Source organism: Dipodomys ordii, unplaced genomic scaffold (genome assembly GCF_000151885.1).
Source record: "Dipodomys ordii isolate 6190 unplaced genomic scaffold, Dord_2.0 Scaffold7, whole genome shotgun sequence".
Classification (NCBI taxonomy): Eukaryota; Metazoa; Chordata; class Mammalia; order Rodentia; family Heteromyidae; genus Dipodomys; species Dipodomys ordii.
Window position 1 is genome coordinate 21,599,029 of NW_012267223.1, and position 14,672 is coordinate 21,613,700.

At 50.6% G+C, this 14,672-nt stretch overlaps 1 protein-coding gene across 1 annotated transcript in view; it reads right to left on the reverse strand.

Moving 5' to 3' along the window:
- Window positions 1-404: 404 nt before the first annotated feature.
- Tns4 (tensin 4) overlaps window positions 405-14,672 on the reverse strand; it is a 22,491-nt gene continuing 8,223 nt past the window's right edge. Inside the window, exons 2-12 of the mRNA XM_013037823.1 lie at window positions 14,084-14,468; window positions 11,906-12,336; window positions 8,210-8,296; window positions 7,098-7,223; window positions 5,193-5,285; window positions 4,981-5,058; window positions 3,676-3,747; window positions 2,831-2,999; window positions 1,620-1,688; window positions 1,370-1,396; window positions 405-599 (exon numbers count right to left, since the gene is read on the reverse strand). Of these exons, the coding sequence (XP_012893277.1) occupies window positions 458-599; window positions 1,370-1,396; window positions 1,620-1,688; window positions 2,831-2,999; window positions 3,676-3,747; window positions 4,981-5,058; window positions 5,193-5,285; window positions 7,098-7,223; window positions 8,210-8,296; window positions 11,906-12,336; window positions 14,084-14,468 (1,679 nt within the window). The 3' untranslated portion in view covers window positions 405-457. The remainder of the gene's footprint in view (window positions 600-1,369; window positions 1,397-1,619; window positions 1,689-2,830; window positions 3,000-3,675; window positions 3,748-4,980; window positions 5,059-5,192; window positions 5,286-7,097; window positions 7,224-8,209; window positions 8,297-11,905; window positions 12,337-14,083; window positions 14,469-14,672) is intronic.

Genomic DNA, 14,672 nt, shown 5'->3' on the forward strand with positions numbered 1-14,672 from the left:
GCCAAAAAATCAAAAGCAAATATGGAGATATAAAAATGGAGGAAGCGATAGAGGGGACAGTCTGTTCTCTGTCTTTGCAGCCTCAGGCCAAGAGACTCATGGGTCCTAACTCAGCATACACTGTTTACCACAATACCAGGGGTCACGGGTCTCAGCTCATCGTGGAGGTGGAGTCCAGACATGCAGGTATGGGTGTGCTGCACAATCGTGGAGGAACACTCTAAAGAGGCCCACCAATGCCATGTCTATCAGCTGAGGCTGGTGGGGACGGGGTGTCTGGATGCAGGTTATTGCTGAAGATGACAGCAGGTCTGAAGGTCTTAACTTGATCCTGTTCTCTAGTCCAATAGAAGAGTTGGTCAGTGTGGCCACAGTCCCGCCTCCTGGGGGTAAAGGTAAACTCATGGATAAGGCCCTTAAGGTGTTCAGGAGGGCACATAGGTGCCCCTCCTTCCCCCTACATCCGTTCTGTGTCCCGCAGCAGAGCAGCTACCAGGCTGATGACCTGGGAGGCAGGCTGGACAGCATCATATTCTGCGAAGAGGTGGCACACATTTTCCTGGGGCTCCGTCTGGCTCTTGGCTACAAACCCAAAGATCCTGGTGGGAGAGGGCAATCTGAGTTAGCTGGCATGGGGGGAGGTGCGGGGAGATGGGGGGAGGTGGGGTGTAGGGGCGGGTATTCATTCTACACCTAGGTTAGTCCTGGCTTTAGCACCTCATTATCAAAGACAGCTTAGAGATAAGACATCCCCCTGTCAGACTTCACATTCTGAGTCTCCATTATAAATGGCAGGGGCAGGGTGGGGGGAAGATCCAAGGACAGGACCTATGTATTCCTCATTAGAGTGGAAACTCCCTGAAAGCAATGATGCCCTTGACCATCATCTTGGAGGATCCCTACGAGACTGAGGCTTGCAGGCCGCTGGTGGCTCACACCTATAATCCTGGCTACTCAGGAGGCTGAGATCGGAGGATCCTGTTTCAAAGCCATCCAGGCAGCAACGTCCACTGGACTCTTATCTCCAATTAACTAACAAAAAGTCACAAGTGGAGCTGTGGCTCAAGTGGCAGAGTACTGCTAGCCTTGAGCACAAAAGCTCAGGGACAGTGCCCAGGCCCTGAGTTCAAGCCCCAGTACTGGCACAAAAATAAAATAAGACTGAGGCTCCCTGAGGTAGAATCTGTGCCTCTTGCATGTAGTCCAGGACTCTGAGAGTCGTGTCTCCCCGACCAGACTAGGAGCCCCCTGAGGATGGATGGTTCTGTGCCCCCATCAACATGGGTTCTTTAAGTTAGGATGTGGCCTCCCTCCATCTCCAGGTGTGGGGCCCTGCCACGGGACACATCTTAGGATGGGAAGGCCTTACCAGGATGGCTTGCAGTATTTCTGCCACCTGTGGGAAAGGAACAAGACAAGAGTGAGGAAGGATGCCTTGCTCTCTCCCTCAAGACCCTGATGCGAATCCGGAGATGGGCCAGCCACTTCCTCTCTTGCCCTCATCTTGAGGCTTCTGAGCCCTTGGAGCTCACAGGCACTCTCCTTCCAACCAATGCCAGAGTCAGCAGGGCACTGTGGAGGGCAGCTGGGCACCCTGGAGGGCCCAGCCTTAAACTTACTTCCGTTGCTCAGGGTCCATGCCACAGAAACGCAGGGTGGAAAGTGGATAATGGCGCCGGAAAAACACTCTGTGTGGAAGGAAGAGAGAGAGAGAGAGAGAGACAGAGAGAAAGAGAGACAAAGACAGAAAGACAGAGAGAGACACAGACAGAGAGACAGAGAGAGGGAGAGAGAGAGGGAAAGAGAGAAGAAGGAGAGGGAGGAGAGGGAGAGAGGGAGAGGAAGAAAGAGAATATGAACAAGAGCTTGTTCTGGTGCCATGTCTGGCTTCTAGTATTTCTGGCTCCCCCCAAAGCTTCTTGTAACTCAAGAAGCCTATCAGTAAAATTCTTATGACCTGGCATGACCTTCTTATTATTGCTTGGGCCTAGGACTCCGATGGAGCCCATTTGCCCTGCATCCTCATAATTAAGGCCTTCTGCCATCCGTCCACCATGCTGCTAGGTTGTTTTGTTTTGTTTTGGGAACTGGTTCTGAGGCTTGAACTCAGGGCCTGGATACTGTCCTTGAGGGTTTTTTTTTGTTTGTTTTTGTTTTTTTGCTCAAGGCTAGAGCTCTATTACTGAGCAACAGCTGTACATCCAGCTTTGTTCTATTGGTTTATTGGAGACTCTCATGGACTTTCCTGCCTGGGATGGCTTTGAACTGAGAACCTCAGATTGCAGCCTTCTGAGTAGGATTTCAGGCCTGAGCCTGGATCCTCTTGTTCCTTCCTGCTTGTGTGTGTATGCATGCACATGCACGCTTGTGTCACTACTGGGGCTTGGACTCAGGGCCTCAGTACTGTTCCTTAGATTTTTTATTTTTTTTGCTCAAGGCTGGTGCTCTACCACGTGAGCCACAGCTTTACTTCCACTTTCTTGCTTTAAGCGCCCTGCCCAGGTGGGCTCCTGTGAGCCCACAAGGACAAAGTGACTTCATTCCAGTCTGCATTCCTGAGCTCAGTCTAGAAACCATGTCCCATCATCGTGCAAACATAATCAGCATCCAATGGAAACTGGTGAATTCCATCCCAGCAGTCAGGACAAGGGACACTTCTGCAGAGGGTCAGTGGACTGAGGCCTAGAGAAGGTAGGGAATTGCCTGAAGTCAGACAGCACGTAGGTGGCCCACTGGGTCCATAGTGCTCTGAATCCTGGGCTGTGTCTCACTCTCCTCTCTAGCCTTGCTCTGCCAACCTGGCCACCCTCAGTGGAGGGAAGGCCCTTACTTTCTCTGGACATCTGTCAGGGTGATGCCTTGCTCGGTGACTTTGAAATGCACCACGGTGGGTGTGGGGAGGACATCTCTCTCGAAGGTGGTAGAGATGGCTTTCTGCACAGCCAGGGCCCCGCTCAGGGTCTCCACACTCACGGAGCTCAGGTACAAGGTGTGGCAGCCTGTGGGATACAGAAAACCGTGATGTGGGGTGTGCAATCAGTCCTCACCAGGCCCAGATCTTCCCTCTGCCCAGACCCAGATTAGGACAGGAGGTGGTCGTTTTCTTTAGTCAAATCCACCAAACAGGTAGGGAGGGAGTGGATCTGTGGGTCTCAGAAATTTGAGGCCAACCCCAGAAGACTCAGCTTTTGGTTGCTCCGCCCCTCCCAGCCCTCCAGGGTGGGGCAAGGGAGGGTAACCCAGAGCAGGAGTTGTCATGGAGAAGAGTGATTGATGCCTGACCTCTGGAAGTGGGGGTGGGGGTCCTGTAGAAGCCCCCAGGACTCACACTTGACACCTCCCAAAGGATCCTGACCTAGAGACCACCTCCAGGGTAGGGATCTGAGATGCAGAGAGACCCTGGCATGATTGCCTGTGCCCACGTGTGTGCAGGATGGGGTGCCAGCCTGCCAGCAACCCCTCTCCACTTCCCTGCTGGCCCAAAGCCTGCAGCCTCTCCTCTCTTGGTTTAACAGAGGCCCAGGGGGCTGGGGCACCTTGTGAAAGCTGCAGAAACAAAGGGATGATGGGAAACATGTGTGGGCCTGCATGGTCTGGAGTTGGGAGGTACTCAGGGGGGTGGGGAGAAGCCCTGGGGGGCACAGTGAGCCCAGGCGCCTCCCCCACACCACTTACCCGCAGATTTCTTCAGGCAGGAGGAGGGGCTGTCTGTAGCTGAGTTGGTGGTTCCATCTGCACCTCCAAGTTCTGAGCCACAGAAAAGGAATAGGCCCCCAGGGAGGTCAGGAGGGGAATGAGTAGACCCCTCTCCGGAGAGCAGGTTTCACTAATTCCTTTGAACACTTCCCGACTCTATACTCCCCCCCTCCCCATCTCCAGGAAGTGACTGGCTGAGAAACCAGGTGTGATTACTGCAATTAGGCAAACTTTGGGCTCCCAGATGCCTGGCTTGCAAGCCTTTTGATCTCCCCCAAGCCCCTACCCCAGGCTGCTGCTGTGACCTTGTCCTCACAAGCCACCCCCCACCTACTGTTTTCATACCCTGTCCCCAGGCTGAGTGTAGAGATGCTCCCCTCCACCTCCCAAATGTCCTCTAGCTCCACCATTTTGCACATCACTGAGATGACCCACTCTGTGGTCTCTATGGAGATGCTGGGCCAGATGGAGCTGGAGATCTGGGTTTGGGTCTGACTCTGTGAGTCTTTGGGCAAGTTACTTAGGTCTAGGACCTTACTGTTATATCTATGAAATGGGTCTGTTAAGAGGGTCATAAGAGTCGGGCTTCAGTGATTTTCCTGTAATCCTAGCTACTCAGGAAGCTGAGATCTGAGGATCATGGTTTGAAGCCAGCACAGGGAAGGAAAGTCTGTGAGTTTTAATCTCCAATTAACAACCAGAAATCTGGAAGTGAAGCTGCAACTCAAGTGGAAGAACACTGTCCTAAGAGACAGCACCCAGGCCCTGAGTTCAAGCCCTAGTACTAATGCACACACACACACACACACACACACACACACACACACACACACACACACACACACACCTCTGTCATCTACTTTACCTGATAAGGTGAATGAGTAAGTATGTAAGAAACATCGGGCTTGGTGGAGGAAAACTACCTTTTGCACACTGTTGGACTTATGCTTTTATTCTCTTTAGGATGCCTAGTATATGTCTGTTCTAGGCTATCATTGTGTTTAGACCCTGGCTAGATTTGTCTTGTCTAAGCTGCTCACCATTGTTTCATTGTGGGTATGCAAATGGTTATCTCCATTTTATAGAGGGAGAAATGAAGGCCCAGAACTTTACCATTCTCAAATTCTCACATCTAGTAAATAGAAATTACTGACCCGCTTCAGAGAATACTTTTGTAAAAAAATTACCCACGGCACTGAAATAATCCATAAACAGGGTAAGAGGTGACCCATGAGAGCCTGTTTAGTGACAATCAACAGCCCCCTGCCCTAGGACCAGGCTTACCTTTGTGTGGGATGCTGAGTTTGCAGGGCAGGGCCAGGGCCATGATGGAGTGCTGGCACACGAAGGCTGACAGGCTTCCTGTTAGGGAACGGACAGCTCAGGAGGGTTTTCCTAGGCTCCCCCTCTCTCCACAGAGCAGGAGGGTGGGACCCCCCACCCCAGGGGTCTGGAGACTGGGGGAGGTCATCTCCTGGAGGCTGAGGAAGGCTCACCAAAGTAGGGCTCTTCATCTGCTCCTTTGAGATGTACCCCTTTAGCAGAAGACTCGATGAGGAAGTGTCGGATAAGGTCACTGCTGTCCTCACCTGGGCAAAGAAAGAAGAAGATGGGGTCCTGGAGCCCAGTGTTCACCAAATCCCGGATCACTCCATCCGAACATGACTGTCCTACTAGTTTCTGCCTTGGGTGAAGCCTCAGGTAGGAGTCCTGTGTTCAAGGTCTTCCTCCAAAGGAAATGTTAGCACATTAGCTCAATGGCTTCTGTGTCTGGTAATTTCCCTTCAGGAAACCCTTCTCTTGGACAAGAATTATCAGTGATAGTGTGTGTGTGTGTGTGTGTGTGTGTGTGTGTGTGTGTGTGTGTGTAATTTAAGGCCTTGGTGTTCTATCAGTTGAGCCACTTCCGGATTTTGGTGGCTAATTGGAGATAAGAGTCTCACAGAAATTCCTGCCCAGGCTGGCTTTGAACCGTGATCCTCAGATCTCAGTCATCTGAGTAGCTAGGATGACAAGGGTGAGCCACCAATGCTTCAGGGACAGCTTCCCCCCTCTCCCCCCCCCCCCCCCCCTCTCTCACTGTCTCTCTTTTGGTCAGTTGCGGTCTTCAATTCTGGGCCTGGGTGCTGTCCCTCAGCTCTTCAGCTCAAGGCTAGCACTCTACCACTTGAGCCACAGCACCACTTCCAGTTTTCTGATGGTTAACTGTAGGTAAGAGTCTCACAGACTTTCTTGCCTGGGCTGGCTTTGAACCGTGATCCTCAGATCTCAGCCTCCTGAGTAGCTAGGATTACAGATATGAGCTACCCGTGCCTGGCTTCAGAGATAGTTCTTGGTGACTGCTTAGAGCAAATATCAGCTCTTTAGTCTGGTCTTCCCCATCCCATCCCTGACTGGCAATTACTTCCTGCCAGATCACCTCTGCATGTTGAACAAGGCTGGCGCCTGAGGGGGCACCCCTGCCCTCTGACTCCTCACAGGCCCACAGCTTCTCCTCCACCTCCTCTCATTGCCTCTCCAAAAGGCTTCTTTGAAAACCTGTACCTGAGAGAGGTTGTTTTTCTTCCTCTTTTTCAGTTTCCCCCATGCTAGGGATGGAACCCAACCAAGGCTCTGTGCCTGTAGACAAGCACTCTACTACTGGGCTCTACCCTCAGCCCTTCATTTTCTTATGCCAACTGAGAGGCAGCATACAAAAGAACACAAGGTTGAATTGTTCATTCTCTCTCTATCACTTAATAGCCTGTGGTCATAAATTCTTTGTGCCTCACCTGATTATTGAATGAGCGGTACTATCCTATTTTTTTTTAGGTGAGGACTTTATTATTAAGTGCCTTGTACTGTAATATTTGTTCTACTTCCATCTCCCCAGCGAGGTGGTGTCTGCTTGTGATTCCTCTATCTCCCCGATTCCTTACTGAGCCTGGCACACAGTTGAGGTGAGTGTTGAGTTACTGTGAGCTCCTGGGAAGGCACAGGATAAGCTAATCACACATGTGATTAGCCATAATACTAATCAATTGCCATTATACTAATCATCAGCTATTATACATGTGATAAGCTATCACACGTGTGATTGGCTCTTACACGTGTGTGATAAGCTGGTGTATACACATTCAGACTCCATTTGGGTTCCTGGAGATGAATCTAGTCTGGACTGAGGTAAGTCCCAGAAGACCAAGTCTGGGAAAGGGGTGGGGACCTTCCTCCATGAGGGTAGAACTGGACATTTCAGGGGCTCATTTCTGGAGGGCAGCTGGGAGGGCCAGGAGGAGACCCTCCTCTCAAGAGTTGTTATGACACGGCTCCCAAGGCGGCCTTTAGAGTTAGTGTTAAGCTTGGATGGAACCCACCACACCCCATGGCCCCAGCAAACACAGAGATGGGGAAAGTACCTGTACCTGGTCTGCTCTGGGCGGATGCCGGAGCTTCCTGCACCTTCAGGGCAAGGCCGAAGGAGCCTCGGTAGGAAGAGCTGTCCCTGACCACGAAGGCACCTGGCTCCTCCTTTCTCAGAAGCTCGATTGCTGGAAAAATCCTTAAGTCAGAGGCAGATACCATAGACCCCCTGTTCCAGTCCCATAGGGTGTTTGTGTGTGTGTGTGTGTGGTGCTGATACTGGGGCTTGAACTCATGGCCTCACACTTTGCTTGGCTTTTTTTGCTCAAGGGTGTCACTCTACCACTTGAGCTATGTTCCATTTTTCTTTTTTTTTGGTCCGGTCGTGGGCCTGAACTCTGGGCCAGGGTGCTGTCCCTGAGCTCTTCAGCTCAAGGCTAGCACTCTACCACTTGAGCCACAGCGCCACTTCTGGCTTTTTTTTTTCTGCTTATGTCATGCTGAGGAATCGAACCCAGGGCCTCATGCATGCAAGGCAAGCGCTCTACCACTGAGCCACCTTCCCAGCCCAACCATGTTCCATTTTTCTAGTATTTATTTTGCTGGTTAATTGGAGATAAGAGTCTCTTAGACCTCTGCCTGGGCTGGTTTTGAACCATGATTCTCAGATCTCAGCCTACTGAGTAGCTAGGATTATAGGAATAAGCCACCTCATAGGGTCTTTTTCTTTCTTGCCAGTCCTGAGGCTTGAACTCTGGGCCTGGACACCACTTCCAGCTTTTTAAAGTAGTTTTTTACAGGTAAGAGTCTCACGGAGTTTTCTGCCCGGGCTGGCTTTGAACTGTGATCCTCAGATCTCAGCCTCCTGAGTAGCTAGGATTACAGGCTTGAGCCACTGGCGCCCAGCTTTCATAGGATCTTAATAGAGGAGTCATTGCACAATCATCATTTGTTCTCAGGAAGTTCCTTCTACAGTCTAATCTCTGCAAGTTTAGCTGTAGTTCCTATTTCTTCATGAGGTCGGCAGGGTCAGCAAAAGCCCAGTCCTCCGCCTTTTCCCCAGGCCTGCTGCTTGCCATTCCCTTCATTCCCATGACCTAGGGTCCCATCCTCCCAAGGCAGAATTCAGAAACAGATCGACGTATTGGGTCACCTGTTTTCTGCTTCCTTTTACCTTGCTCTCGGGTGATACTGGGCTTAAACCAGTATTTGGAAGTGTCCATCACAAACTTCATGGTAGGCTGCATGTCCTTGGCAGGACCTGGAGACAGGCAGAGAAAGGAGATGATGCAGGCTGGACCAAGGGCTGCCAAGAGGTGGCCAGCAGAGTTTGTCAGAGCCACTGAGCTGTTCTACAAGGAGTCCCAAACGGCCACCCTCCCTGACCCCATCCCTAGGAGATCTCCAAATTACCTAAAGAGACAAAAGCAGTCAGGAAGGGGCTGGGAATGTGGCTTAGTGGTAGAGTGCTTAGCATTCATGAAGCCCTGGGTTCAATTCCTCAGTACCATATAAAAAGAAAAAGCCAGAAGTTGTGCTGTGGCTCAAGAGGTAGAACAACAACAAAAAAAGCTCAAGGATAGTGACCAGGTCCTGAGTTCAAGCCCCAGGACTTGGGCGGGGGTGTGGGGGTGGTGGGGAAGCAGTCAGGAACATCCGGAGCTGGCCGCACCTAAAACTTAAAAGTCCCCCTGTATTCTTGATAATGAATGCCCCCATGATGGGGACTGACAGAGGGATAGATAAAGGAGTCCCAGCTGCATTATTTGATTTCACACTCTTCTCTCCCTTCATAACTCTAAGAGTTCTTTAGAAATATATTCAGCAAACAGGAAGGACAAGGAAACAGTAGATCTGGATGCAAGAACCTGTGCCTGGAAGTTAGGAGCTTGAATTTATAAATTGATTTAGGCTGGGTGCCGGCTGGTGGCTCAGGCCTGTAATTCTGTCTACTCAATGGGCTGAGATCTGAGAATTAAGGTTTGAGTCCATAAGACTCTTAGATCCAATTAATTAGCAAAAAGCTGAAAGTGGAGGCTCAAAGTGGTAGAGCACCAGCCCTGAGGAAAAACAAAAACAAAAACAAAAAAATTCCCTAAGGGGCTAGGCCCTAGGTCTTAAATTCAAACCCTGTACCAGTGTGTACATGTGCACTTGCATACACACAACCCTTGATTTTGTAGAATGGTTTAGCTCCTAAAGCCCAAAGGAGATTAAGTGGGCTAAATAACCTCTGAGGGTCTTTAATGTTTCAAAAGCACAAAAATGATTTTTTTGTTTTGTTTTGGTACTGGGGCATGGGACCTAGGTCTTCATGCATACCAGGTAAGTTCTCTACCACTGAGCTATCCCCTAACCCATGAAAATAAGTTTTATTTTGAGACTGTTTTGCAGAATTTGATAAGATCTTAGAGTCTAATGAGTGCTGTCTTGGGGTATTATCAAAGCAGGGAGAAGACTGTATTCTTTGTGATACCAAAGGTCCAGCATTCTGGGACCCTCAAAATTGGAGATCAATGGTTTTCAATGTCAACATCTTAAAGTGTGACCTGTCAGAGCTGAGAGTAACTCATTATAACAATCATACTATAATCTGCAAGTGATGTGGACTCGGAAAGCCATCGGAGTAGATTCAAACGTACACTTGAGATGTCATTGTCTCCTGCTTGCACTGATGTGTGTGTAAGAGTGAGCATTGGGCTAGATGCCAGTTGCTCACACCTGTAATCCTAGCTACTCAGGAGGTTGAGATATGAGAATCTGGGTTCAAAGCCAGCCCAGGCAGAAAAGTTCCCTTATCTCCAATTAACCGCACAAAAACCGAAGTGGAACTGTGGTTCAAAAATGGTAGAGCGCTTGAGCAAAAAGAGCTCAGGGATAGTGCCCAGGCTCGGAGTTCAAACTCTATGACCAAGACACACACACACACACACACACACACACACACACACACACACACACACACACACAGTGAGCTTCCCTTTCCCCTAGGAGTCACCTTGGATATCTCACAGTGGAACTAGGCTTGGAAGTTGATGGCTGGGGGAAGGGTTGCTGAAACAGGGTCCCTGGGATCTGCTCATGGGAGGTGCACATCAGAGGGTGCTTGGGCTCAGCCTCTGTGTTTACTGCTGTGGGTTCTGGTTGCTTGTATTCTTTTTGGATGCCTGTAAGTCACCGGCTCCGGGAAGGAGGGTGTTTGCTGGTTTGTGGTTTTGTCTGTCTGGAGTTGGAATGCATTGTCTCCATTCCCCGTCCACCCCTTCTGGGTTCACTCATTTCTGAACGTCAGAGGGAACACTGAAGCGCCCTCTGGTTCTCCTCGGCTTAGTCATCAAGCTCCTTGCTCCAACATCCCCACGGTTGCCTGGCTCTGTCCTCTGTCCCCAGCCCTCTACCCCAGTTCTCCTGTCCACAACCCATTTGCCATGTAGCTATGATGGGGGCCTGCACCATCGACACCCTGTGCCCCACTTTCCAGCAACCTGCTGCTACTCAAAGCATGTAAAACTCATCTCCTTTTTCTTTGGTTGGTGGTGGGGTCCCTGAGCATTTTTGCTCAAGGCAAGTGCTCTACCACTTTGAACCCACAGCACCACTTCTGGTTTTCTGGTGGTTAACTGGAGATAAGAGTCTCACAGACTTTCCTGCCTGGACTGGATTTGAACCTCAGATCTTCAGATCTCAGCCTCTTGAGTAGCTAGGATTACAGGCATGAGCCCCTGGTGCCTGGCTCACCCACTTTTTTTTTTTTGGGTCCGGTCGTGGGGCCTGAACTCTGGGCCTGGACGCTGTCCCTCAGCTCTTCATCTCAAGGCTAGTGCTCTACCTCTTGAGCCACAGCGCCACTTTGGCTTTTTTCTTTTTCTGCTTATGTGGTGCTGAGGAATCGAACCCAGGGCCTCATGCATGAAAGGCAAGCGCTCTACCACTGAGCCACCTTCCCAGCCCATGCACTTTTTAGTCTGTCGTTCAAGGCCTCTCATAATCAGAGTCCTCTCAGTGACTTTTCCCTGGGCCCAATATTCCTGGCATTCCTAGATATGGCATGTGTTTACAGGTCATCTGACTGCGGAGGCCCTGTTCTCTCTATAGGGGCTTAACTCAGGGCCTGAATGCTCTTCCTTAGTTTTTGTGCTCAAGGCTGGTGCTCTACTACTTGAACAATAGCTCTGCTTATGGCTTTTTGCTAATTAATTGGAGATAAGAGTCTCATGGACTTTTCTGCCCAAGCTGGCTTTGAATTGTGATCCTCAGATCTCAGCCTCCTGAGTAGCTAAGGTTACAGAAATGAGGCATGGGCATCCTGACATGGTTTTGTGTTTTGTTTTTGCCAGTCCTGGGGTTTGAACTCAGGGCCTTGGCACTGTCCCTGAGCTTCTTTTGCTCAACGTACTCTGCCACTCTACCACTTGAGCCATAGCACCACTTCCAGCTTTTTCTGTGTATGTGGTACTGGGGAATCAAACCCAGGGCTTCATGCATGCTAGGTGAGCACTGTACCACTAAGCCACATTCCCAGGCCCTGCCATGTATTTTTATCTGGGCTGGACCTAATATGGGAATCTTGAACTTTGGGCCTGGGGTTCTAAAAACCCAATTTTAGCTTTACAAATGACTCCTTCCTCTGTCGTGCATAGAACCAGAGTGTCTCGATCCTGGGCTTAGCTTCCTCTGAAGTGATTCTTGTATTTGGTCTGTCCAGATTGTGTCTAACTGTGGATCTTCATAACCCGGCACAGTGCTAGCTACCCAGGAGATAGATACTCAATGCAAGTATGGACTGGCTGTTGTTGAAGTCCATTGGTGCATTGGTGCTACGCCCCTCAACTAAACTTCCCAGTGCTTGGTGGATTGATTTATAATGTACCTTCTGGGGACATGGTGAAGGGGGCATCTGACAGGTTCTGACTGTGGTTCCTGGTGGCTTGGCAAGTGTGGCTGGGAGACGCAGCTCCAGGCTGGACAGAGCCCTGGTGTCCTGGTGTCCGCTGGGGCGGAGGAGATCGTGGTTCTGGGCAGCCATTAATCAGCACAATGGGTATGTCTACCATGGAGTTGGCGATGGATGGAGGGCAGCTGCTGGCCTGCTCCTTGGCCAGTGGAGGGGAGTGGGCTGCTCTGGGCTGACTCATGCTCATGCTTAACGTAGGGTTGCTGGGACTCTGGACGTCACTGCGTCTTACACTCATGGACCCTGGGCCAACGTTGTGAAGGCTGGAGGAAGAGCTGGCCGGGCTTTCCAAGGATTTACAAGATGACTGATGGCTGGAGAGGCTAGAGTGGAGGAGGGACTGGCTGCTGCAGGAGGGGGAGAAGGGAGAGAGATATTGAGAAAACAGAGTGTTAGAGGGTTGGATATTTGGGGTCAGATCTAGGTTCTAGAGTCTAGCCATTTGGGTACCATGGCTTTGATTCAGGAGAGTCCTGTATACCTCCCACCCCAAGCCTATAGCAAAGGCCATTTCTGCCTGATTTTCTTTTTAAATTTTGTCAAGGTGATGTACAGAGAGGCTAGTTACATATGTAAGGTAGTGAGTACATTTCTTGTCTAAATTGTTACCCCCTCCCTCATTTTTCTCCCACTTTCCCTCCCTCTGCCCACCTGATCTTCTAAGGATGCTAAATGACTCTGCGGTCATTTAAAGTAGAGAGCAGAGCAGGGCATGGTGGTACACACCTGTCATCCCAGCCTGTGGGAAGTTGAGGGAGGAAAATCATGAGTTTGGGGTAAACTTGGGCTATACAGCAAGACTCTGAATCAAGAACAAAACAAAACAAACACAATAAAGGAGCCCTGAGCTGATCCTGCAGGCCCCACGGTCTCAGGTTGATGAATTCCCTCTGTCTTTCCAGTCAAGCAGATCTGAGATGAACACTCACATCGCCTGACCATCACTCTCAAGAACGTTGCAGACAAGCCGGGCCCGGCGCTGGATTTGTCTGTGGCTGACCCAGAGGGAACTCCCCAGCTGGAGTCAGCAGGCACGGCTGTGGGATCCCCGGACTTTGCCAAATCCTGTGGTTTGGTCTTCCCGGGGCAGGATGGGGTGTGTGTGTGTGCGTGCAGTTCTGTGAGGTTTGCAGAAAAGTGAGCTGAGACCATGAGAAACAATGCCCAGGCAGGTTGGCCTCTCCTATGAGGTTTTGACAGCACAGAAGGGAAGGAGGCTTTTTATTCCCTGATGGTTCACCTCATGCCCACAGAGCCTGTGTACTTCCCTGAGTTTTGAAAACTCTTTCTTTCTTTCTTTTTTGTCCATTGTGGGCTTGAACTCTGGGCCTGGGCGCTGTCCCTCAGCTTTTCAGCTCAAGGCGGGTGCTCTACCACTTGAGCCACAGTGCCACTTCTGGCTTTTTCTGCTTATGTGGTGCTGAGGAATCGAACCCAGGACCTCATGCGTGCGAGGCATGCATTCTACCACTAAGCCATCTTCCCAGCCCCTGAAAGGCCTTTCTTAAGGTGGGTTGTGGCAGGACTGGAAAGGAGATGGGTGAGACTCCTTAATGAAGGGGGCCCTGTTCGTGAAAAGTAGATGAACATCCAGACTTTTGGGTATTGAATTATATTCTGCATGATAGAGGAAAGCCTGAATGGTTGTTGATAGAAAAAAAAAGACAAAATTGGTGTGTGTGTGTGTGTGTGTGTGTGCCTGCCAGTCCTGGGGGCTTGAACTCAGGGCTTAGGTGATGAACCTTAGCTTTTTATTTTTATTTTTGCTAAAGGCTAGTACTCTAATACTTGAGCCTTAGCTCCACTTCTGGCTTTTTGATAGTTTATTAGAGATAGGGGTCTAACAGTCCTTCCTACCCTGGTTTCAAACCATGATCCTCAGATCTCAGCCTCTTGGGTTGCTAGGATGACATGTGTGAGCCACCAGTACTTGGCCCAACATCCCAACATTCACCCTTACCATTTTGGCACATGCTTAGATTTTGTTCAGAGAGAGCAGGGTGCCCTTCTATGATTTTAGAATGTGTATGTGTGTGCCCATAGGCACACGTGCATGTACACTGGGGAGGCACAGGCAGAAACTATGGAACCTACCTTCCAAACACGAAGCTGACATCCGACCCTGGGCTGGCTGACAGCACAGAGATCCTGCTGCCCCGCTGTGGGACCAGGGCTCTCAGCCCCTTCTCCAAGCCTGGAGAAGCCACCAGCGAGGACCCTGAGGCCCGGCTACTCCTGCAAGGGATGGAGATACTGGGGGAGGGGGAGGGGGAGGGGATAGGAGCCGGACCCCTGCCCTGGTTTCCAGAGAAGATGAGGCTCTCGCTGCTGCTTCGAGTCTCTCGAGGGATGTCTCTGGAAAGAAGGAGGCCGCCAATGCGTGGGGAGCCACAGGGTGGGGTGACAGAGGGGCTGGAGCATTGCTGGGGGCCATTGTGACATCTTGATTTGGTGGAGGTCACTTCGATGTACTTTATGTCTATGGGGAGAGAAACAGAGCCTTGGTGAAACCTAGAAGACTGGATGGAGATGTGGGAAGGGGCCTCAGGATCTCCCTTCCTTCCTTCCTTCCCTCCCTCCCTCCCTCCTTCTCTTTCTTCCCTTCCTCCCTCCTTTCTTCCCTCCCTCCCTCCTTCCTTCTTGCCCCCCTCTTTCCTTCCTTCCTTCCTTCCTTCCTTCCTTC